Below are 26,670 nucleotides of genomic sequence, written 5' to 3'. Positions count from 1 at the left end.
TGATCAATGCATAAAACCACATAGGTTCTGATGGGATTTCGTCCCATGTGATGAAATTAATTCAGTATTTATTAGTCAAGGAAAACATCAATACATTTGCATATAGTGTTAATTTCAATTAGTTATAATCTAGTTATTGTCACTTCAAAATAATGTCGATGAAAACTATAATGAAAATTTTTAGTCAACAAAATGAACCATGCGTCTGGCTCCTTGCTTTTGTATCTAACTGCATGAAATATTTAGAATTAGCCTTTACTCTAATAAAACAGGATTTTAAATAATTCAATAGATGGTGACTGACTCTTGACAGTGGTTGTCTTTGCAAACAGCGATGACTGTGATGATTGTCTGCCTTATCCATAATGCAGTCACAGAAAGAAAAAAAAAAAATGTGAGTGAGGATGAAAGGATTCTCTCTGGTTCTCCTGAGGATGAAGATGGCGCGGCGCCGCATGCTGATGCAGAGACTGAATCCTGTTTTTATAGCATCACTGTGGATCCTCAGAATTTGTTTTTTCCTCCTGTTTGTGCATTTTTTCTCTCGCACAAACTTCTCCGTCTGAATTTAGTCTGAAGGGAACCAACACAAGAGTGCATTCTCCTCAGAGGACGTCATGTGATTCGGTGAACACGAGTGTCAGGGCGAAGGCGGGGCTGGGTTTGCTTCTCTTCTGTAGTTCCACTGTCTCTTCTGCCCTTATTGTTTTGGGCACAAAAACACAATGATATTTTTAGGAGCTTTGCTCATAAATCAACGATAGGCTGCCATCCTGAACAACTCATAGGCAGAGTTTGAGGTTCTTGCCAGGGGGGAAAAAAGAAAAAATAGAATAAAATATATAGACCGTCTCGAGATTTGCGCAAACCACAGTGTGTGTGACATATACAATAATGCAGAAATGATTAGTAACATAATTGATAATGTTGACGATGAAAAATGTAGGTTGTGCGTCATTTAATGTGGTAAATTCATGATAAAATTGCTTTCTGCTTCATTTTTGCTGCAGTATCATACATGAACTGCTGGGTGCAGCGTTGCTTCGAAGAATTGCGCAACAGAAGAAGAACCAACCTAAAGTCTCAAAAAATTGGGAACATCTCACTGAAAACTTATTTTACACACCTGAGGTAGAACTAATATCTGTGACATGAAACTAACAGTCATATGTTAGAATCAAAGCAGTAACCCTAACCCTATGTACATTATATTAAGAATTGTATTTTTTCAAATAAATTTGGGAAAACTGTAATGAAAACCACTAAGGGGGGAATGCTCCCCCTGCCTGACAAAAAAACTCACGTCCCAGATACCATGTGGATGTGGGCCACATCTTGACATGATCTGGCACTTTTGGCATTTGTCTGGCACGTTCAAAAGAGAATTGAGCCAAAACTGCTCCACTGTTGATGCTGTAAATGTGGGCTAGTTATCTTGAAACCTGTTTGGGCCAATTTTGGCCAGGTTTTGGCAAATAGAAGAGCGCCCAAGTACCATCATTCCATGCTGTATGTGGACCAGGATAAACATGCCAGGTGTGGTCCCACTGGGGTGTATGACAGGCAACAAAATTAACTTGATCTTATAGTTATCAGGTCAGAAAAAGCAAAGACTAATGGGAGACATAATCCACATCAGAAACAAAAGGCTTTTAATTAAATGAAACAATACTAATAAATAAAGGTTACCAAGTTGCACATTTGAAAGAAAACTCAACAAATGGACATGACAGTGAACAAAGGTACAGTACCAGAGTATGGATTATTACAAAGAAAAAAAAAACAAAAACAATAAACACCCCGAGACATTTACAAATTTTCTTAAAAACTTCAAGAAGCAAACATAGACATTGTATAAAAGCATCATACAGTAGAGCTTTTGTCATGTGAGTATATTTTACAAATCTATTGAAGGATAAATACTTGGCTGACCTCTGACCTGAGACGCACACGTAAAAGGTTGTTGTACGTGTGTGTCTCACGTGAGGCTCCAGCTCTTCTTTTAGTGATCAATAACGGTGGTGACGGTGATGATGAAAGCGGCTCAAATTCATGGGAAACGCACAAAATTATCTAGAATTGTAAATGACGTTTGATAGCTTTATCCACATCTGCATTGGTCTCTTCTGTTGGTGCAATCGTAGGATAAAAGTCTGGGTTATGGCTACATCAGACTCTGGCTGCGTTTTACACTGAGGCTGCATCAGTACGGAGCAAACTTCTGTCTCTCTGGCTTTTTGATGCAGTTGGCTGACGAGATCTTTGCGGTGTACGCAGCCAGCGTGGAGTGGGAGGGGGCTGCTGTGACAGCTACGGTGGGGGCGGGGCTTGACAGAGTCAGAAAGGGCACGGACTTTACCCCCAGCAGGCCGGACAGGCTGCTGGGGTTGACGGGCATGGCACCGTAGGGAGTGCCCAGCATGTGAGCGGGGGTCAGGGCGCCCACAGCCGCCAGGGTGGGAGCGGGTGATCCTGCCGGGGAGGCGGGCTGGGTGAAGGCCATGCTGAGGTCCACTGGGGTAGCCATGGTGGCGGCCTGCGCTGTGGATTTGGCCGTCTCTAAACTGCGAGGATGGAAGAGAGCAGAGGTGATAAAGGTAAGAGGATTATTCAGCTGTTGAAACACCGCAAGAAGTTTCTGGAAACCTGATAAAAGAGGAACTCCACCAAAAAGTTCAACATCAAAACGTGTCTTTTCTGAGTGTTACAGCACAGGTGTAAAAAAGAAGGTCCTCAGGGAGCAGCAGCAGCAGCAGCAGTGTAAAGTCAGACGAACTGCTGAAGTACTGCAAAGTGATTCTCTAGCAGTGTGTCTCAATGTGTGTGTGTGTGTGCACCAGAGCTCATCAGATCTCTTCACCTTCAACCTCATCTCTCCTCAACACTCTACCCACCAGATGACAACATTTGCTCACCTCAGATGATGTAATCTCACTAAAAGAATCATCTAAACAGACCATACGTTCATAGTGGTTTATTTGCATACGTGTAGTTGTGTGAGGACACAAGGTATAATCCTAGCTGCTGCACAGCAATGGGTGCATGGGCCAGGCAGTTTAAGGCAATTCTTTTTTTTTTTTTTGTAGAAGAGGCCAGACTGTTTTTATTGACATGTACAAAAGCTGCTACAATTATATCTCTGAAAGACAATAAAGTGTCCAATGAACAGTGACACTATTTTAGTGCAACATTTCTGTAAATAAGTGTCAACATACCAATGTAAACGAATAAGTATCTCCAATAGTGCTTTCTGTAAACAAAAAATAGGGTCTTTCTTACCAGTGACACCATTATAGTGTAATCTTCCAGTAAACACAATACTGGTTCCTTCAACAAACGGTGACAAAATTTCTGGGAAGACTTACCTGCACATTTTAGTGAAAAAGCAGAAAAAGTAAAAAAATAAATAAATAAAAAAAAATAAAGAAATTAATTAAAAATCAATATTTAGCGCGTTTGTCATTTTTTGAATAAACATTAAGAAATAATTTAATAAGAATTTCCAGTATATGTTAAGAGTCAAACATTTTGATGCACTGTAGACAACATTGTTGTTCTAAATCTAAAATCTATGTGGATCGTTTGTGTACAGCGTGGGACAGTCTGACGATGTGTTGCAGCAAGTTTGGTGTCAATTGAGTTAGTTAGTTTAATACATTTTACATTATGAGAAAAGCTTTTAGTTAACTGGATTTAATTTTTTTTTATGATCTATATGCACCCTTGTTTTATTATTCTATGATGATGCACTTGTATTTTCACCACAGCTCTGTACAGCACTTTGTGATTTTATCTGCAAAAAGCGCTTTATAAATAAAATACTTACTTACTAGATTTAATTTTACAAAAGTGTCTTCAGTATAGGAACCACTTTTTGGTGAGAGTTGCAACTCTCCAACAAATTTGTTTGATTTATTGTGAATTACTGTACCGCTACCTTTAGGACTATTGGCCCGTTTTAAAATTTAGTGATTTTTTTGAGCATGGGAAGTATGATTTTCTCAGAAGAAGAAGAACAAGAAGACTTTTTAAATTATTGTTACTATACTTTTCTCTTTATGGGTTTGTTTGTTTTTTTGTTCTTCGTTTCAAATTTCTTTTTTTTTTGTGGCATCCAGTGTGGTGAGCAAAGTAGAAATTTAATTGTGCAGGGAAACATGTTTCTTTACTGTGGAAATGATAATAAACACTTTGAATCTTGAAGAACACACAAGATAACAATATAGATAGCAGAAACATTAGGGACAGTTTATGCTATCTAGTCCCTAATGATCAATAAAAGCCTTTTTTTTAAATTATATTACTTGAGCATAATTCAGTCTCACTTCCTGAGCAGCCTTTTAATAGTAACAAATGTATTGATAATATCGATATTAATCAATGCCTTATCGTGAAAAAATATAATTACATTATCATACATTGGAGATAAAGACCGATTTAATTTGATTTAAATTTATTCATAAAGCACTAATTAAAGTAATCTCATGGTACTTGTATCACTATTCTTAATAAAATCATGGACATATTTATTTTAGTCATGCATTTACCATGTTTACTATTTTTGGAAAGAATAAACCAGTGTGTTTCATAACTAAAAGCTTCTTTCCAACAACAATGAGAGAACCTTATAGAATACAAATAAACAGTATGCATACATTAAATGTCCCTCTTTCACTGGATGTTGAGGTTTAACAGTCATGTGCAATCGTTTTGTTTTAGTCGCAGGCTGCCCTAGTTTTGAATATACCAATATTTACATAGAGATTTTTAAATATACAGAAATATAAATATGAAAACCATGCTTTTATATTTCCATCGGAGTCGCCCTGGTAGTGCTGTCAGTTGTATTTATGTCTCTATTAATTTGTGTCTGGGTTGCGTTGCGTTACATTCCCGTCATCTAAGACCTTGAATTGAGGAGGGGGAAAAGAAAAAAAAAAAAAGAGTCAAGCGCTACATGGTAAAAAATGAATTACAACAAGACATGTCTGCCATGCACTCCTGCTTCTACTTGTCCCCACGAGTCCAATTACCAGCAGCACAAGGACATGCCTCATCTCCAATGCTAGCGTGACCTTTGACCCTTTTAAACCGATGCACTCTGCTCAGGCTTGTGGTGATTCATCAGATGGCTGCATGTGTCATAGAGCCTTACCAGGAGGTAATGAGGTACTGGGCCAGGTTGATGCTGACTGGTGTTCCTGTGATTGTGACATGGCGGTCGCTCGTCCCGTCCAGCTGACTGCCGATCTTGATCTGAGCCCCCGACACCTGCCTGATCTCGTTAATCTTCGTACCTTGACGGCCGATGATCGAGCCAATCAGCTGCAGCAGAACAGATGTGAGACACAAGCAGGGTTGGCGTCAATTACATTTTTCAGTTACAATTACATTTTCAATGTTTTTTTTTCAATTACAATTACTTTTTTATCTTCAGAAAGTCAATTACAACTAAAATATTTGCATTTCCTAAAAAAATGCAAGTGAGGATGCAGGTGCTGGCCTTCGTCACACTGCATTTGCTTAGCATTAGCTAGCATTAGCATTATTTAGCATTAGCATTAACCTTGCATTAACATCAGCCTCGCATTAGCCTAAAAATAGCACTAACACTAACCTAACATTAGCATTAGCCTACCATTAACACAAACCTAGTATTAGCAATAGCATTCGCCTAATATTAGCATTAAACTAGCAGTAGCCTAGCATTGATTCTAACCTAGCATTAAAAAAATCATTAGCTTAATATTAACATTAAACTTGCAGTAGCCTAGCAATAGCCTTAACTATGCATTAGCATTAGCCTAACGATAGCATTAGCCTAGCATCAGCATTAATCTAGCATCATCATTAACCTAGCATTAGCATTCACCTAGCATTAACACTAACTTAGCATTAGCAATAGCATTAGCCTAATATTAGCTTTAAACTATCAGTAGCCTAGCAATAGCCTTAACTAAGCATTATCATTAGCCTAACAATAGCATTAACCTAGCATTAGCATTAATCTAGCATTATCATTAATCTAGCATTATCATTAATCTAGCATTAGCACTAACCTAGTATTAGCATTCACCTACGCTAAGCTAAGGCTTCTGCCCCTTTTCCCTTGGTCTGACCAGAGTGTGAACTGTGTATGCTCTGACTGACCAATAAGCCTAGCTATAGCATTAACTTAGCTTTAGCATTCGCCTAGCAATAACATTAGTCTTGCATTAGCATTAGCATTAACCTAGCATTAGCTAAGCATTAACCTATCAATAGCTTAATATTAGCAATAAGGTTAAAATGGGTTGAACATGTGAGCTGAACATGTTAAAGGTTGAATGGTTTCTAATTTCTTTGTAAATATTTTAAAGTAAAAAGTGTAGCAGCTCCTCTAGCTTAACGAGCTAATGGGATTGGAGCTGAAAAGTCAACGCAGTTTCACAATGTAATAACTCAAAAAGTTTTAAAGTACAAATTATAGAAGTACAAGCATAAATCTCAGAAACTTTCCGAACGTTTTGATAGCTTAATTGTCAAAATTGGATAAAACGGTGTAGGGGGAGTTAATGCAGAAAAAGTTCATTTACAATTAATCACCATTACTGAGTCTGAAATAAATAACCTATGTTAAGCTTCCTCTTGTGTTAGCTTTATGTTAGCATCTCTTATGATAACAGGTTCTAAATCAGCTGTAAAATACACTAAAATTAAATATCTATCATCTAATTTCATTCCTATCTATTGGTTACTTTGTTAGTCTTCCCAATCAATGAAAATATAGGTTTTAATATTTTTGGTGTGGGCGTCTGATCCTTTTTTGTGTTTTTGTATACCTCTCGATTTCAAATATTTTTAAATGGTCAAAGCTTGATATGAAACACATTTAAATAATTGTTAACTACGTATGTGTAGAACTGTTCCTAGAACTGTAACATGGTTCCTCAGTTTTGCGTTAAATTATAGAGAATTTTTATCGAATTTTCAGGGCAATTACAATTATAAAGTAAATTATCTAAACTCAATTATAACTTAATTACGATTATGACAGCAACAGGTTTTTAAAATTATAACTACAAATAAAATTACACCATAATTGTAATTAATTATCAATTATGTGATTACAATTCAAATTGACCCACAACGCTGGACACAAGGGCAGGGGTTTAAAGGGGGGAATGAATGATGACATTTGTAAAAAGTGCACTTTAAATCCTTTGAGTAAACGCGGCGTCATCTTTTTTTGAATCGCTGATGAAAGCTAATCTTCAAGCCACGAGCAACCGGAAACACTCCAGGAAAACACTACAGAGCTAATGCAGACCACTTTGAATATTGCAATTACATTGTTTGTCTTTGGCCGGATTGGCCATCCATCATTCATGTCAAATGTGCACTTTTTTTTTTTTTCCCGCGAGTCTTCCTTAATTGCTACTGTGCACGCACCGGTAAGAGAGACGGGAGAGAGGGCACATTTGCCTCTCATTAAAGTGAGTGGCTAAAAGGTTATTGATTCCTCCAGTGGTAGTGATGACTTCCCAAAACAAATCACTTCCAAACCCCTTCCCGGGCAGATGCATCTTCGCACTGATGGAAAACATAACGCGAAAATGACTCAAAAATATAATTTACTACCATTGGTATGAATGTTCAGAGCAAGATTAGACAATGAGGCGTATTTCATAGCTTTTCAAAAATACATTATCACTTTTTATTCTGCTTTCATTGCTCACTCCGGACTCCTTCCTATTAGTGACAATAGATATTTAGCAGAGCCCGAGCTGGGGGCTGCGTATCAGCTGGAGTGCAGGGGTGTCATGGAGCTCAGGCGACAGCACTGTGCTGCCAAATATACCCTGAGTGCAGCAGACAGTGATGAAGTACTTTTAGTATTTGTGTGAGCTGGAAGTTTAACAGCGGCTGACGTATAGGTGGAAACACACACACACACACACACGGTCCGACACAGCAGCGTGTGTCGGTTGCACTTGTCCTTCTTGAGCTTCACATTCCTATTCTGAGAAGTAAGAGGCCTGTTCCACAATATCTGTCACACTGCAACCTGCTGGGGGCTTTTTTTGGCTCCACAGCATATTTGTGGTTGGTGGACGGTGGCAGGGCGAGAGGGCTAAAGAGCAACTCTCGAGACAATGGTCTCTACATAACCTCAAATCACTGATAACGTCTTTCACAGCAGCAGCAGCAACTGTCAATAACAGCGCCTAATAACAGGATGACCTCACCAACAAGGAATTAGAATTCTGCAACAACAGCAAGCAAAATAAGAGTGATAAATGCACTTTTTTTTTGTTTTACCACTGACCATGTACGTTATTATTCTGGAATGTGGTTAAGGATTTTGTATACAGTACAACAGAACCAAACACACCAAAATATGTTATTTCTTATCTCTGAAAACAAAAATAAATCAATATTTTTTATCATTAGTCTAAATTATTCCTGCCTGTGGCCATCAAACAATTCATCGCTGTAATCTGACAGTTTTGATTGTGGTATACATCTGTATTATATTTGCACATTTGAATATTTGCATTATTATTATTTATTTAGTTTATTTTTTTATACTGTAATGTGTGCACTTGTATTTAATTAACAGTCTTTTACTTAATTATGTACATTTTCTTTCTCTTTCTTTGTTTAGTGTTTATTCTTTTCATTTGTAAAATTTCTTGTAATTCCCCCCTAAGTGCTACTTCATCCCACTCTCTTTCGAGCTGTGTATTTATTTATGTTATCTACAATATTTGTGTTAATACATATCATGTATATTAGCCATGTAGGCTACACATGGAAAAAGGATGTACACATACTACTAATACTTTTTCTGTTTGGATTAAATTCCTTGAAATAAATAAAGAAATCAAATAAATAAATAAATAACATTTCTCAAAATCAGTTCCAAATTTTAATTTTAAGTTTAATTATCATACGAATAATCTAAAGTTTTTGAAAAACATAAAAAGGTGAAAGAACTCTGCTTTTTTATGAAGAATTGTTTCCCGTACCTCAAAGTGACACGTACTGTGATGCCTGTATTTACTTTATTCTTTAATAGTGACGTTTTTCCTCACTTCTTTGTTGTCTTTACTGATTTGTAAACTATTGCAATTTCTCAATAAAATTGAAATTAAAAAAAACAAAACAAAAAAAACAAACAAACAAAGAAATATAAAAACAAAGCTCGCAAAACCAATAACGCACAAACATCTGTGTACTCTTTGGTTATTGCATTTTAAAACCAAATCAACAGAACAAATAAACAGTGTGGTTATTTAGTTTTACTGACTTAGAATCAAAACAGAAATACAGAAAAATAAAAAAACAGACAAGCAGCATTTTTCTGTTTTAAAATAAAATCTTCTGTTTGTGTAATATTTGGATATTTGGAAACTATGGACGAGAGCTTCATGTTTGAAATGTTTAATTTAAACTCCTGGACAAAAAAAAAGGAGCAACGCATAAATCACATTACTGATGAACTGGTGAATTGAAACATTATTAAAATATATGTAAAAACTCAAATGTGATTAAAGGAACCAATAGTGGTGTAGTGAATCTACTGGTGCTCCTTGTTTCTTGTGATCAACTTCCATCTGTGTTGAAGGCTGCCATTAGTGGCTCACGGTATTATGACGTGCAAAAAATATATATTTTATTGCCCTCAAAAAAGCTGTGATTGTTTTTGCAAAAGTGTCAAATTGTAGAAGTTCTAACATCAATTCCTCACACCAGCCTCACAGTCGAGTCAGTCACCAGTTTATATGGATACTATTTGGACCGTAAAGTTGACATGATATTCACAAATTCAGACATCCAGCATCAATAACTCTTTAACGAAAAGTCATCAATATAAAAATGACACCTCTCTGCCATCGGTGTGATGTGGACAATGCTACAGGATCATTTTCATCAAACGCAAAGTAAGAAGTCTGATTAAGAGTAAAAGTCCGCCTCCTTCTGTGGGATCCTTCTGTGTGGTGAACTTAAAACATGAAGCTCTCGTCCATAGTTTCCCCAACTATATCCAAAAATCACACAAACAGAACAAGATTTAATTTTAAGACAGAAAACGCTGCTTTTCTGCTTTTTGATTTTTCTGTATTTCTGTTATAAGTCAGTAAAATTAAATAACCACACTGTTTATTTGTTATTTTGATTTGGTTTTAAAATGGAATAACCAAAGAACAATTATTCACAAAGCAAGTTTCTTTTATTATTATTATTATATATATGTTCTTTCTGTTTTCTGATTTATATTTCATTGTTTTCATCACTGTATTTGCTGTTGCTGTTTTAACCTGCATGTAAAGTGTCTTTGAGTTTCTTGAAAAGTGCTTTTAAATAAATGTATTATTATTATCATTACTATTATTATTTGCGTTCATATAGCATACATTGAGTCACACTGCACATGGGCTCCTGATCCTTAACTGTAAGTGGCCTATTTACTGTTGGAGTTCTTGCTGAGGCAGTGGTTTGAAAGGACACAGGAAGAGGGATGGGGAGGAGAAGGTGCATCCATTTCTCTCCTACAGGCTAAATCTTCCTCCTTCCGCAGCAACACACACACACACACACACACACACACACAGATTGCTGAGGGGGAGTCAGCAGCTTCTCAATGCATCTGTGTGTGTGTCTGTGTGGGGAGCACAGAGCAGGATTGTGTGGCAGGAGTATGCATGGCCTGAGGGGGTGACGGAGGCTCAGTCATGGCTATGAGTCCTCTCTTCTGGAACAATGGCTGAAGCTTACAGCTGTCCCTGTCACGTATAGCACCGGACCCCCTCATGCCTCTGATGCATTGTACGGCTCCCCTTGCGGGTGAAAAAAAAAAAAAAAAACCTTCAGGCATTTTAGAAATGTTGTTGAAGGCATGTGATTGTACACCATGCACCACAATGACTACACTCTTTCATTTCTTCATTCCACTACTCTCAGTCTATACCTCCTTTTTTTTTATTTATTATTGAGGAAACTTGTGTCCAAAGCAAGTCTTTTAAACTCCTGAGCTGCTCGATATGCACTAGCACTTATTACCATGATGTTAAAAATAGCATCCCCAACAAGAGTGCTGTTTGATCCCTTTGAGTAAAGTTTTCTTAGCGCTACAGTGCCAGCTGCTCAGAGAATTTAAACACTGGCTTTATCCTTTAATCTTCAGAGCAACATTTCATTCTTGTGAATAAATTGTGGCTCCGCAGTCGAAAGCTAAACCACAGATTGCAGATATCTGCATCGCACTTCTTCCATTTGGAGCTAAATTTCCTAATGAAAAATGCAAAAAAAAAAAAAAAAAAAAAATTAAAGCCACTGCATTATTACTGGACTGCGGATACTGAGACGGTCTCGGGCTTTATTCTAAATTAACTCCACTTGATGCGAATTTGCTCTCAGATTGGACAGGCTGTTTATCAAATCCTGACTGAGGCAAAGTGGGGAGCGGAAAGGATCTTTGTCTGTTTTCTTATTGGCTGTTTTGACAGAAGACAGCTTCTAAGTAGGTCAGGGAACATGAGAGGATTTACCGAACACTCATGGGAGTCACTTGAAGACACTGAAACTGTATCTGAGACCATAACGGGAAAGGATCCATATCGACTCAAAATCCTTTTAACCTTGGTTAGTCTGAGGTTAGAATAATGAAGATAATTAGTACATTTTTACCATGTCTCTGATCTCGTTTTAAGCTCTCGTGTGAGACAAACGCCAATCTTCCTGTCTTTTCTTTGTTTTTTTGATTGAAAACCCCTCCCCCACTTAAAAAAAAATACCCCATTATTGGTATTTCTATTTTAGTTTGCCTTACGTCATTGGGGATAAGCAGCTCCTGAGATGTCTGAGAGTTTGAATCCATTCCTGTTGAGAAAAACATAAGTATTACATTAAAATCAACAATTCAGACAATTCTTGCATTTATTCTGCTCCATTTTTGATAGCGAAAAGGTAAAACCTAGCGCTGACGCTGGAAAAACCCTGTGAGCAGAAAATTGCCAGATATAGCGGAGCAGTTAATTTCCATTTTAATGGTCTCATGTTTAACACGAGGCTCATTCATTTCATTCTCCCAGTTCTTTGACTCTGCAAAACACATCTTTTCCTCATAATAGTCTGAAACTGTCTGATAAAAGATAGTTATAAAACACTGCCCTGCCCCCCTCACTAAGATAAACTCATAATAAATGAGGCTTAAGAAAGAGAGCATTAACTTATCACCGTTCTACAGAGGTCGCAAAAGTACTCGTCTTCAGTATTTCAGTAAAAGTATAGATACTTGAATAAAAAATGACTCTGGTAAAAGCAAAAGTATTGAAGTTGCTTCTTTACTTGAGTAAAATTAAAAAAAGCACATGCTACTGAATGTACTTATGTAAAAAAGTAAAACAAATTTCACAAATAAGACGGTTTTTAAACCAGCAAATTGCATATCTTTCAATATTTTTAAGAACTTGTAGAAAACTGGTACATGGAAATAACTTAAATCTATTACCCTTTATGAACACCTGGATAATTTAGCACTCATAATAAGTACAATTTCTAAATAAAATGAGTCATAAAAAATAAAAAAAAAGTGCAAATGCTCAATAAAACCCAGAGCATATAGAAATAAAATAAATCTGTTACCCTTTATAAATACCTGGAGAATTTAGCACTCATTATAGATACAATTAGGAAAAAAAAGCGTCACTAACGACACATCCTGATATGTGCACATTAAAATGACCTTAACTCTGTTAAAACTCACTATAACTCACTATGTTGCGCTTTACTGACAACCTACAAACGTTCTAGTAATCACGTTCCCTCCTTTGTAGAAAAGCCTGTGAAGAAATCGCTTCGGCTTGAGAGTGTAATAGTTTTTGGAAACATGTTTTTTTATTATCATTGTGAATATTTTTATACATTCTAAATTTTATACATGTGTTTTCTTCCTACTAAATCTCAAAAAATGTATTTTGTTTTTGTGCTTTTCTTTGTTATAAACTGATATTACACTGGTAAAACATGTAATGAATTGTAAAAAAAAACTGCAAATTATTGGAAGTTTATTATTTTATGAAAAAAAAATGGTAAAAGGCTAAAGCACTTCCTCAAAGGACATTTACTGACCATTTTATAGACAAAATAAGCAAAAGAAGAAAAAAAAAACTAGGTGGACATGTCACTATTACAGGTGTTAAAGGGTTATGCATTTTTTTTTCTAGTTGATTGTTATAATTTAATTATTACATTGTCAGAGAAAGCACGCTTCACCAAGTCAAATTCCTCATGTGTATAACATACATTAACATGGCCAATAAAGTTGATTCTGATTGATTCTGATTCTGAAAATGTTAACCACAAAACTGAGGGACCTGCCTAACAGAAAGAGCTCAAACGACCAAAATTTTGCGTCTTTTTACGTTGTGACGTCATCTTTGAAGGTCTTAAAAGTAACTCATTTTGAAAATGTAAGGAGTAGACAATACAGAGATTTATTTTTTAAAAAGTAAGAAATAAATGTAAAAAGTAGCCAAAATAAATAAATACTCACGTAAAGTACAGATACCAGAAAAAAACAACTTAAGTACAGATACCAAGTATTTTTACTTTGTTACTTGTCACCTCTGCCGTTCTACATACCTGGTATGATGGTGGAAGCAGGCTGAGCCATGGGACTCAGGCCTTGTTGCATCGACAGCTGATGTAGCTTGGCCAGCTTAAAAAAAAAAAAAAAAAAAAGACAGTCAGTGTACAATTGAAACAACGTAAAATTGAATTATAATACATTTACGAAGGGCCACAGCCTACCTCTGAGTGTGGAATGCCGTATTGGTTTTGCAGAGTGTAGGCCTGAAACAGAGCGTCCTGCATTAGGAAAATTACAGCAGTAAAAGCGTCAAACAGGCGATAAATCCCAGACTTATTAATGAAAGTGCTTTTTGAAAAAAAACATACTCGTCTGTTTTTGTGAGGAAAAAAAAAATGCAAATGAGATGAGCAGGTCATAATGGCTCAAGTTAAACCCTTAATAAATCAGGATTTGTTGAACGCCCTTTCTCTGTGCTCCCCTGTACCCCAGGAGTCATCGTCACGACGGTGATGTCTGTCAAAGCTGTAGCAGAATAACTGAACGGCAAAGAATCACTCAGCGGTGCTACGGCTGAATCTTTATGAGTACATTTCAAGGGAATCTTACTTTTTATTATTGTTCTGTCATTTATTAAAATGATGTTCAGCCACACTATTCAGCATTTTACACTTTACGATAGACAAAGCTATATGGAAAATAGTATTACGATCCATGCAATTGCTGCGGGAAGTACAAATATCTCCTGCTGTAATTTAATGGCTTTTAAAATGACAAAGTGAGCCTCGCTGCTAGCATCCTCTGCCAGCTAGCTGACAATATCGCACAAGCCAGAACATCTTTGCAGGCACAAATATAAATGGACTTTTCTCCTCCCTGCACCGCACTAACCTCTGACTAGTTAATCCACAACACCCGTTGCAGCTATTGCTACATCGCTAGCTAGCTAGTCAATTTTGTTATCTCGCTAGCAGCTGTTCAGTCTGGAGCGCTACGTTGTGCCAGAAAACCCTGCCAGTCCTTATCATCCCTACATTATCCATGTATTCACTTCTCCTAAAATATACAGGCCCACATGTTCCTATCATCTCATCCTGGACCCAGTCGCTAGGATTGTAGCTATTTCTACGATTATTAGCTTTCAGAGACACTCCTACAGATAGAGTTGATCAAATTAATGAAAATATGAATGTAAATATGGCTAATAATAATATTAATAATCTTAATAATATTGTCTGGTTTTAGTGAATCTGAAAGGGCTTCTTTTAGTTACTAAGCTACATATTTGATAATCATAAGGAAGAATGGTTTGCTATCCCTATACTAACCCTACACTTGCAGGGGAGTCAAACTCATTTTAGTTCAGGGGCCACGTACTAAGTAGTTTGATCTTAAATGGGCCACAGATTTGAGGCAGGAAATCGAGCAACTTCAACATTAATGTCCCCAAGTTTGTACTTTACACGACGTATAAATGATACATAAAGTATGTAAGGCAATAAGTGACAGATATTCGTCCCTGCAGGATTTTCTGTTTTAAATGTAACTGATTTTGTGACCAATTTTGATTTAATTGGGGGAATTTATGTGAAATCATTTCAGGAAAATTGAGTTCTTTGAACATTTTGACATTTGAAATGACTGCGGTCGTGTGAAAAAAGCATGGGGAAATTGCGATCCTCCAAATATTGTGGAGTTTCATTCGATTTGTGTATTTATATTTCTGAGCTGCGATATCTACAACTAAATTATTTGGTCATTTGGACAATAACTTATAGGTCTTTTTAACTTTTTTCTGCAGGCTGAATTTGATGGTCTAAAGCAGTGGTCTTGTGTACCCCTTGAGGCTTTTTTGGTCAAATCATTTTATTTCATCTTCTTAAATTGAACAATTAATATTCTGGCATTATCTTCCTTTTTAACTAAAATTAAACATAAAATCATGTTGCCTTCAAGGCAATAAAAAGGACAAATATAAGAAATAATATTAAAGTAAACGTTTGTATTATTAATACTAATATATTCTGATTATATTGTTATTAAAGAAAAATAATAAAGTTGAAATGAGAAAAAAATAAGAATAAAAATAATAAGTAATATCAATAAACAAATACAAAATGAATAATTAACCTGCCTGTGTCACAAACGTAGCTTCTTTGAATATGTGCCCTTTAAACAGGCATTTAAACGATAAAAATGACATGATTGAGAATAGTTTTTATTATCGTGGAAATAAATTCTTAATTTTTCCACGTACCCCCTGTAATGTGCTCGAGTACCCCTGGTTGGGAAACACTGGTCTAAAGGGCCAGATTTGGCCCCGAGGCTTTGCGTTTGACACACGTACCCTACAGCGTTTTGAGATTTTGAATTTTCCTGCTATTTGCTTGGTTTTGAACTTCACTCTGAGATCATGCAGTGATTTAAAGCAGTTTTTCTGTAAATGTGCTGTTGAAGTGAAATGTACCAATTCTGTGAAAATAAGTTGTCACTTTAATGTAACTTGCATGCCATTTAATTAAATTTATTGAAATGACATTCAAAAACATTTGCATGTACAAACAAAATGTGCTCTGGGCAATGCCATGCAAAACAATTTGCCTCTTTGCAAATCAGTGCAATAAGGCTATACGTGCAATGCAGTATAAGCTTTAAACAAGCCTGGAGTTGGGCAATGTGCAACATATATAATGCATCTCACCATGACACTTTACAATATAACCATTCAAGTAATGATTGCCTTAAAAATATTAATCATTAATAATGCAACATTGTAATAAAAATAGAAGTTCATGTTCTTGATATTTTTTTAATTTATCTGTAGTTAGAGCCCGATATGTAACAACGACCCGAAATGTAACAAGACCCGGATTGTTATAAAACAAAATGTAATAAAACCCGAAACACAGTAACTGGTCAATAATGTAACAAATGTGCTGAGTCTGAAATGTAATTAAAATTGTAATGAAATACAAAATGTAACCATTGGTCAATAATGTAATAAGACCTTTGGCTGTCATTATTACATTATGGGGCAGGCAAAATATTTTGCCCCTAATAGTGTAACAATTTTATTACATTATAGAGTGAGTCAATAATTTATGGATTAAAGTGCTTATTGCTTCAATGTAGAGAGTAGTATCATACACAAATGCGTATGTATAAATATTTGTGTGTCTGTGTGTATATATATATGTGTATATACAGTATATATATATATATATATATATATATATACATATATATACTCAGTGTGTACAATGCCATGAATCTGACGATACAGTAAGATTCATGATTTGCATGTCACGATACGATATTGTATATCCCGATACTAAACAACATGATATACATCTTGATATATCGCAATATAAATAATTACAAATTTCACCTCGTACAAAATGGTATGAAATACAATTAATTTCATTTTTTTTTAACTTGCGAGAACAAGTAAATGGTAACGAACTGTAATTCAAGTACAAATATCAAAAACAAGTGGTATGTTTATCAAACTGTCAAATTAAATTTTTCAAAAAAGTTTAACTTTTGCTTCTACAACAGATTGTAATTCTGTTAAGTTCTTAAATTTTTCTTTTTTTTTTAAAGTAACCACATCTATCAAAGTGTCCAGTATGTTTTATAAAAACAAAGCTAAAATGCATTGAGGAGGAAGGTAGTTTAATAAGGTCTGATGAGGCCATGGCGTTTACGCTGTGCAGATGTTATTATGTTTCAATTATATGCTTTTTTTCTTTAAAAAAAATGTTTAAAAAAAATCGGTTTGGAATCGATACGATAACGGCGCAGTGAAATATTGTGATATATCGCCAAATTTTTTTTTTCTTACACCCTTAATATTTCGGGCTCAGTACTTTAGTTACATTATTGACCAGTTATTACATTTTGGGCTTTATTACATTTATTTTCTTGTATAACAATTCAGGTCTTATTACATTTTGGGTTGTTGTTACATATTGGGCTCTAACATCCGACCATCCATCCATCCATCCATCCATCCATCCATCCATCCAGTCAGGAGGTGTTTTGTAGCCCTCCATTGTCAGTTATGGTCTGGCCAGACAGCACTTAGCTTAACTCAATTCTGACTGACGCCAGCAGTCTGGCTACTATTACCAGTCCATCCTATCTGGTCATAAAGAGGGTTGGGGGGCTCTTTTTCATGATGCACTGATGTATTTAGACTCAGATTATTTGCAAGTGCACGTAAACATGACAGATGAATTGTAGGAAAATTACAATTTAGAGCATGAGCTTTCTCAGTCACAGGCTCGTCATGTTTAATTCCTTACCAACAGATTTCTTTTTGTGTCATCCTCGTTCTGATTATGTCAGAGGCTGCTTTTTTTATTACTTATGCTATGAAAGCTTCTGCTACTGCTGTCAGGGGACGAATATGTGTAAAGCTGAAATGTTTCTGGTGCAGAGGCTCGGCGGCGCTAAAAAAGAGTGGGTGGTGGCGGAGGGTGGGAGGGAGAGAAAGGGTGGTGTGTGAGGGCATCATGTTACAGGAGGGGTTTTAGCTCTAATGACAGACGAGAACAATAGCCACAGCTTAGGCTCAGCTGTTGTTTTTAAAGCCTTATACTTTATGATGCACTGGTTAACTTTGGGACGTGCCGATCTCTCTCTCTCTCTCTCTCTCTCTCTCTCTCTCTCTCTCTCTCTCTCTCTCTACACACACACAGACTTCTGCTGCACCTCAAAATCTCATTTCCAAGCCCTGGGTGCAGTGTTTGAAACTCGCTGACTCGGACTGAAAATGTTCCAATATTTCTAGAACGGAAATGATTTAGAGATTTACCTGTTGGAGGTCCAGGCTACTCTGGGCGACCGAGTACAAAGGATGGGTTGCAAACTCTGATGCCTCAAACACCTGAGAAAGAAGATAAAGACATGAAGGAAATAGAACAAAAAAGAGACAATACTAAGCATCATCTTGTGCTTTAATGATTAGCTTTGTCCATGATGCCTGCAAGTGGAGTCAGAAATGGTAGTCGACGTGAAGTAGCAACTACTGTATAGCACTATCACTTAATTGTAGCAGCTGTTTGTGGGTGGGATGTGAACACTTAGCACTCGACGGTGACGTGTTGGAGGCCAAAAATGTCTTTCCAGTGATCAGAGAAAGGAAAAGCATGAAACTTTGACAGGGTTAGGGGCCGTGTTTCCAGTTAAATATGCTCTAATCAGTGACACGTAGTTTTATACATAAAGGCTGACATTACGCTGTCATTATTATGACTAGACACCTGTCATTAGCATGAATGAGATGTCACAAAGGCTGTCATTAAGTGTTGTTTGATACCCTAACCCAGGGGTCTGCAACCTGCAGTTCTGGAGCCTCATGTGACTCTTTTGCAATGGCTCCCTATAGTTTAGAAAATTAAATAAAATAATAAATTGTTATTTCTTACAGAGGGTAATGATATAAAAATGAAATAAAATTATGATAAAACAATTTGTTAACCTAAAAATAATTCACACCACCTTCCTACTTCACCTCCTGCAACCTCTGCAGACCATCAGCTATACTTGCACCTGTGGCTAACCTTAAGTTTTAAATCCCTGGTACGATAACTAAACTAATAAAAAATACTATTGTGGATTAAAATAGAGATTTTATTTGTGTGTAGAAAGATTAATGAATTGCCAATATGCCGCTTAATATGCATGCGCGATATGTTGCAAGAAATGAGCAATTAGCATGTGTTGACATGTCGTGATCATGTGTTATCCAACTCAAGTTATTTTTTTGTAGCATTTCAATTACATGAACTCAAAAAAAATGTTTACATAAATTTTACAAACACATATTGTTTTTATTAAAGGGATCCTCCACTGTTTTTACAAAACCGTGACCCGAAAAAAATCTGTGTCCACAGGGGGCGACAGTTCCCACTCTGCTGTTTTGTAGACGCCACAGATTTTTTCGGGTCACGGTTTTAATTTATCATCTCTCAGTAAACAAAAGAGGTTTATATCAACTTTAAAAAAAAAAAAAAAAAAAACTTTTACTGATTTTTAGAGCAACTCAAAGCAGCAGAAGATGTCATTTTGACTGAAAAAGCTGCTAAATGATCAAGAATGCTTCACTCCTATAAAACTCAATGGACTAAAAGGGGCTAATCACGTCACCAATGATGCAATTTCAACATGGCGGCGCACAGGGTAATGTAGTCCCAGTTTTAAAAGTTAATAAAACAAATATGGTGCAAAATAATGCATTTTGTTAGGCATAGATCTTCTAATGAGGTCATTTCAAAAGATTTAGGCCCTATTTGTAATAACAGTGGAGGATACCTTTAAGAAGGCATTTTTTCGGCTCCGGAAGGACTTTGATCCAGGTGAGATTAGACAAAGAGGCTCCTTTGAGAGTAAAGGTTGCACACCGCTGCCTTAATCCTAACCCTTTGTTACCCTAACCCCACTAGATCCTATCACCTAACCCAAAAATGCCAACATAGCTCCAAAGGTGTCATTATTGACACTTAATGACATCTTCATGACATCTTATTTATGCTAATGATATATAATGACAACATAATGCTAGCCTTATGTAAAAAACTTCAAGTAAAGTGTTCCCAAATATGGTCACAACAATAATAGTCAAAAAGTCCTAATGTTGTGGCTCCATGTTGTTTGTCAACCTGAGGAATAATGAGTCAAAACCTCTGACTTCTTCTATGGTGGTCTGTTCCAGCAGAACAAATTTGGCCTGGGTTTTGGCTCTCCAAGCTGTAGCTCTGACACCTTACACGCCTAACAGGCTTAGGCTCTCTGACTCACTGCACATCCTTTCCGCCCCCAACAAATTGCAGAAACACTCCCTATCACTGCGCTACCTTCATTAAAAACCGTCTCTGAGTGATCTGGATTGCGCCTGAGGCTTGATTTGATAACTTAATATGAGGAATATCAAAAACATGGAGCCGTTCCACAAATCGTCCAGAGTGTGAGAAAAGCACAATCAGTGTCAGAACTGCTGACAGCCACGCAGGCTTTGTGGATGCTGTAGCTGTGGAGGAGGAGACGGCAGGCCTCTCGTCTCACTGGATAGCATCACGTTGTGACTTGTTTCTCAGAACGGTGCAAAATTTGCACTAATCAACTCAGAACTCATGTATCCATAAAATACAAAGCAAAAAAAACAAAAAAAAAACAATATTCCTCCTTCACTGGGGAACCTCGACATGAGCCTTTTTCTTTCAACAGCTACTAAAACACTGTTTAAAGTAAAAATCACAGAGAAAACAATAATTGTTGTGTAAATTACCAACTAATTCATTTGTAGATACAGTATCTCCACCCCTCCAAATACACACATTCAATAAAGATCCACAACATTCTTACAGTTTCTTCAAAATGGTGACAAAATCAAGAAAATTAAAGTGTAGATCCTGTAGGGACTAATGTCTGTCACTTATTGCTTGAGTATTGTCAGTGCTTTACATACTGCGGCCCACTTGTGATCAAACCACTCCGTATTTGGTCCCAGAACTAAAAGGAGTTTGAAACCACTACAGTACAGGGTTTGCAAGGGTCTTTGCTGGAAACGCTCTATGACAGGACTAGGAGGACACTCGCTATTGCTACATCACAAAAATAAAGTTCATCATAGCTAGGGGTGCCAATCTGAAATAGATTTTTTTATTTGAAAAAAAAAAAAAAGTTTTGTTTTTTAATTTAATTTTTTTTTGGGGGGGGGGGGGGGGGGGGGGGGTTGGGGGGTATTTATCAATATTTTTGTGTATCTGTGCAATAGTTCAGTGGTTACAATGCTTTCAATGTGTTGCAATGGTTACTTGATGCACTTGATTTTATGATGACAGTGTGTAATGCCTGCAATATTTATGTGTGCCATTTTATTTTTCATATAATCTGTTCAGATCAGTGTTTAAACTGACACAATAGGATAAATATTTTTTTCTTATTTTTGTGCATTGTCAGTAACTCATGATTTATCCTTAATGTTCTCAGTTACAGTTGTTACAATGCCGTCATTATGTTGTCATGGCTACTTTGAGACTTCTACACAGTAGTTTCACTGAAAAGAAACTTGTTGCACTTTATTTTATAATGGCAGTGTGCAACACTGCATTTTCTTTTTTTTTCAGTGAAAATGTGCAAAAACACTAATAATAAATAATAAATAGGATGTTTTGAAACAAATAGTTTTGACTCAATTTTTCCTCTGAATGACCAATATCTTCTGATGAACATATACAGCAACTTGATTTTTTATATCTACGTTTAATTTTGATATTAACTGGGTAGAATATCACGATATAGCAATAATATCGCATCGTGACCCAAGTATCGTGATAAGTTAATATTATTGCCAATAATAACTACCTCTAATCATAGCTGATCAATAATGTAATCAAACCCTATCCTGAAGCCTGGGCACACATGTGATGACAAAACCAAATGAAACCTTTACAAAACATGTAAATCAGAGGTTCTCTACTAGTCTCACCCTGGGACCCACATTTTGCCACGGTTATTACATCGTGACCTACTTTTTTTTTATTCAACCAACCAAATTTAGTTTTTCAAAAATAGCTGTTGAAAACACACATATATTATCTTTTTAAAAACATAAATCTATATATTTTCTTGTGCAACATGCATTGTCAAAACAAAAGTTTATTTCAAAATAAAAGACAAGTCGAACATGAGAGACATTAAGTATTTGTTTATTTTTGACCAGGTGTCCGCGACCCACCCAGTACAGGTCCATGATCTACTTTTGGGTCCCGTCCCACAAGTTGAGAACCACTGTTGTAAACTAAACAACCAGTATTGACACCTTTTCTCTTCACTGGAAGTTCCTGATGCTAACCTTTGCTCCACTGGGTTTCTTGCTTTTGGACCAAAATAAGAAAGATTAACATGAATTCAATCATCATAAATCAAAAATTAAACTCATCATTCTGAGGGAAAGAGCATTAGTGAGGTGATTATAACTTCTGCCTCACAGATATAAAAAAATGTAGGTTTCCTCCTACAGTCTGGTTAACTGGAGTGCATGATTGCATGATTGTGATCATATGATGGAAGTGATGGCCCTGTTCAAGTACAACAATAACAGATGGTGGATGGGTGATGATTGATGTCAGTGATTCTTTCACTTTCCTCATCATCAGTGCTTGATGTTGTTTGCTTTATTACTTTGCACTCTGAGGCCCTAGCCGGTTCTCATTTAAACCTGTTTTGGGGCCAGAGAGGTCGTTAGTTTCGTCTGCTCCGGAACAATTTCACTCTAGAAATGATTTTTCCTCCCCTCTTATCTTCTTTTCTTCATGTTTTACTGTACTGGCATGAGCCAAATCCAGGGTTCTCCTGTACCAGACAGACTGAAACCACACCTCCTCCATTAGTGCAGTCCCTTGTGGTTCTCCACCTCTTAGTGCATCTACTTACATGCTGCAAGACTAAGTCATCTCACAATGGACAAGGTCCAAAGCACTTACTGGAAGTGATGACGGCAAAAGTGGACCCGCATCATCACCAAAATATATGGCATAGTGTCATTTTAAAAATGTGACTATAGTTATAATGAGACTTTTTCCCCCTCTCTTTGATTCCTTTCTATTGATTCTCTAACAGCAAATGTTAAGGTATGACATGTTCCTGATTTTTAAAAAGTCATGAGACAAAGAACTTCTTCACTCTTTAAAACAGGGGCAACTGGAGCAGCCAAAGGACATGGCTGTAAACAGTTACATTTACAAGATAAAACAGCTTTATTGAACATTAACTGTTCACAAGGGGGTAATACCAATAAACAGGTCAAGTGAAAAATCGCCATTACGAGAAGTTGACACAATATGAGCTGATGACCAAATGAACCTCACCAAAATTGTGTAAGGTAATTTTCTTCTCTATTCAGTCTTGCCATTGAATCTTTTACAGTAATAATTTATACCCTTAAATTCACTCTCATCTGAAACATACCTCATACATGAAATATGTAAAAATTATATTTACTCACCTGGTTTCCTGCAATGAGGAGAGCAGCAGGGGAGGGGCTCGGCCTATAGGGGATGGTTGCACCCTTTGGTGGAGACTGGGAACAGGAAGAGAGTAGTTTGAGAAAAAGTCTTACAGATGCATATTTAAAGTCTTTGCAAACAGTGTTTAGCTTCTTTGTACAGCAATATAAGGCATTCGTTGAAATTAAATGTGTTAATAATACTTCAGAGTTTCAGTGAAATATGATATTTATCATTTACACTCAAGGAAATCCTCTGACCACCACCTTGTCATGGTGGAGGGGTTTGAGTACTCTAATGACTCCAGGAGCTATGTTGTCCGGGGCAACTGCCTCAGTAGAGTAGTTGCATTTGGCACCAGGACACCCTGGATAGCAGTTTGATGATCAACTTCCTAGTTGTGTCGTCGGACTTGTGGCTGAATGTCTTGGAGACCCGGGTGAAGAGAGGGACGGAGCTGTCCAACCGGTCACCACCTGGTGGTGAGTTGGCTCCAATGGTGGGGAAGGAAATACCGGTTAGACCTGGCAGACCAAAACGTATTGTGAGGGTCTATTGGGAATGTCTGCCAGAGTTTCCCGTCAGAAGAAGCTTCAACTCCCATCTCCGGGAGAGCTTCAACTATGTCTCGGGCGGGTCAGGGTGGGCCTCTATTATTGACACGACCATCGGTGCTGTGGCCGTAAGGTAGTCGGTGCCTGTCGTGGTGGCAAAACCCATACCTGCTTGTGGACACCGGCAGTGATGGATGCCGTCGAGCTGAAGAAGGAGTCCTAATGAGCCTTCTTGTCCTGTGGATCTCTGGAGACAACAGGCAGGTACTGACGAGCCAAGTCCCGACGGTTGCTGGGCCAAAAACCCAGATATGGGAGGAGATTGCTGAGGCCATGGAAACAACTTTTCAACGGTTTTGAAGAAGATCTGCACCATCCGGTGTCTAAGGAGAGTGAAGCAACAGAGGGTGTGTTCCAACTATAGAGGGATCACACTCCTCAGCCTTCCTGGTAAGGTCTATTCAGAAGTACTGGAGAGGAAGGTCCATTGGATAGTCAAACCTTGAATCTAGGAGGAGAAATGCAATTTCTGTATTGTCGTAGAACTGTGGACCAGCTCTACACCCTCAACAGGGTCCATTTGATGCATGGGACTTTGCCCAACCGGTCCACGTGTGCTTTATGGACTTGGAGAAGGCATTTGAATGAGTCCCTCTGGAATTCCTGTGGGAGGTTCTCCAGATTTATAGGGTATTGGCCCATTGATACGGGCCGTTCTTTCCCTTTGACCGGTGTCAGAGCTTGGTCCGCGTTGCTGGCAGTAAGTCTGACTCATTTCCAGGAGTGGGGTGGGAGGTCTTGGCCTCTCTGCTAAGGATGCTGCCCCAATGACCCGACTACAAATAAGCAGCAGAGGAAAGATGGATGGACACTCAAGGATAAGAGAAAAGTAGCCCCCAGAAAAATTAAACATCAAAGATGATGATGTATATATTATGAGTGCACAAACATACACACACTTAATGTGATCATATTTACCTTTAATCTCCTTTTATAATACAGTTATAGAATAACTCATGCACGCACGAGCACGCACATGCACATACATATATACATATATTGGATATTGCCTTAGAAATGTAGAGCAGTCACGGCAAATTCTTTGTATACTTTGCATAATTTACATCTTGGAGCCGACAGCAAGATGATGCTGGTACGGAATCCTAATGAAACTTGCAAGCCTTTGAAGAGGACCATGGAAAACTGGATCAAACCCACAATTAGTCAGTCAAGTCAAGATGGAGAGCAAAAACAAAAAGGACTTGTGCATTTCCATGAACACACAGGGAGAAACTGTGCTCGGGGTTGTTTTGCTCTCATCTTCCCCTCGATATTCTCAAAGGAGTTGTTGTCTAAAGGTGGGCAGATTTTACGGCATGCCTGTTTGTTTTCTCCCATCGGCTTATTGCTTTCTGTTAAAATATGATATTCCGACCTGAAGGGCGAGCCTTTGACCCATTATAATACAGTTCAACAGAACCCGTACAGTAGGAAATAGGATAATCATTCACTGTGTCAAGAGTAAGAATTGTCTCTAAATTGGGTTTCTCTCAGATAACACATTCACAGGTATCATTACATAACAAAGTCAATTACCACAGCCTGCTAAAAATGCATTACCTACTGCTGCAGTGGGATACATAGCTACTGCATGCTAAGGAAATTAAACAGCGAGTCGACACAAGTGACTTCCTCTGCAAAACTACAGTAAGTGAAGTGAGGGAGCCCAGTGTAAAGAGAGGAGGCATACATTTCTTACCTCCAGGATTACTGTGCAGATGAGCTTGACGCACTGGATTACGGAGTCCTGATTCCCAGATATCGTCACCCCTCGCTCTGTAGAGTTAGGAAGCAAATCCCCTGCTACCTGTATCTGAGCTCCAGTGCTCTGTGAAAGATAGAGGTACAAAGAAATAGATTAGCTTGATTCTGCTGATGGGGGAAGTTGTGATTATTCAGTGTCGTCTTTGTTACTCTGCTGGGTTTGCTGACCTTACCATTTTTTTTAATACTTCACTGTACAGAATCCAATCAAAATCTCAGGAACTCAATGGGTGGTAAAGCTTCATCAGGGTTACTGAAAAGTCATGCACAATTAAGAAAAAATGTGTTTCTATAGGGAGGAGTCTTCCTTCTCGTAAAGCCAAATTGTCTCTTTGCTGAGCTGTTAGATTTCAGACTTTCATAGAGTTCAGTCAATATTTGCTAATATCAGGATTTTTTCAAAGACCTTGTTGCATTGCACTTGTTATGTTATGTGTATATATATATATATATACATTTATCTATCTAAATACATTTATATATAGATAGATAGCATCAAGATTTATTGGGTACCTTGAAATGAAAACAGAAACTCACTTGTTACTGGTAATGCTCCAAACTTACATAAACTAGAACGTTAACTAATCAGTCAGCACTCCATCACGTACAGGGGTTTTAAAGGGGCACTACATGGGCACAATTTTTGAGTAGGGTGTGTGGGGTGGTTGGGGCATGAGAATGTGTGGATATCCTCAGGAGCAGT

General features: G+C 37.3%; 1 protein-coding gene across 2 annotated transcripts in view; it reads right to left on the bottom strand.

Moving 5' to 3' along the window:
• Positions 1-417: 417 nt before the first annotated feature.
• Positions 418-26,670, bottom strand: part of pcbp4 (poly(rC) binding protein 4) — a 60,009-nt gene continuing 33,756 nt past the window's right edge. The window contains exons 7-14 of one of the 2 annotated variants that reach the window (XM_028452270.1): positions 25,903-26,031; positions 23,589-23,663; positions 18,396-18,467; positions 13,798-13,854; positions 13,630-13,705; positions 11,816-11,865; positions 5,156-5,325; positions 418-2,564 (exon numbers count right to left, since the gene is read on the bottom strand). In XM_028452270.1, the coding sequence (XP_028308071.1) occupies positions 2,204-2,564; positions 5,156-5,325; positions 11,816-11,865; positions 13,630-13,705; positions 13,798-13,854; positions 18,396-18,467; positions 23,589-23,663; positions 25,903-26,031 (990 nt within the window). In that variant the 3' untranslated portion in view covers positions 418-2,203. The remainder of the gene's footprint in view (positions 2,565-5,155; positions 5,326-11,815; positions 11,866-13,629; positions 13,706-13,797; positions 13,855-18,395; positions 18,468-23,588; positions 23,664-25,902; positions 26,032-26,670) is intronic. The other variant, XM_028452271.1, reaches the window with a different exon arrangement.

The sequence above is a fragment of the Gouania willdenowi genome, chromosome 7 (genome assembly GCF_900634775.1).
Source record: "Gouania willdenowi chromosome 7, fGouWil2.1, whole genome shotgun sequence".
Classification (NCBI taxonomy): domain Eukaryota; kingdom Metazoa; phylum Chordata; class Actinopteri; order Blenniiformes; family Gobiesocidae; genus Gouania; species Gouania willdenowi.
The sequence above is the reverse complement of the archived record's forward strand: the minus strand, read 5'-3'. Positions and strand labels throughout refer to the sequence as shown.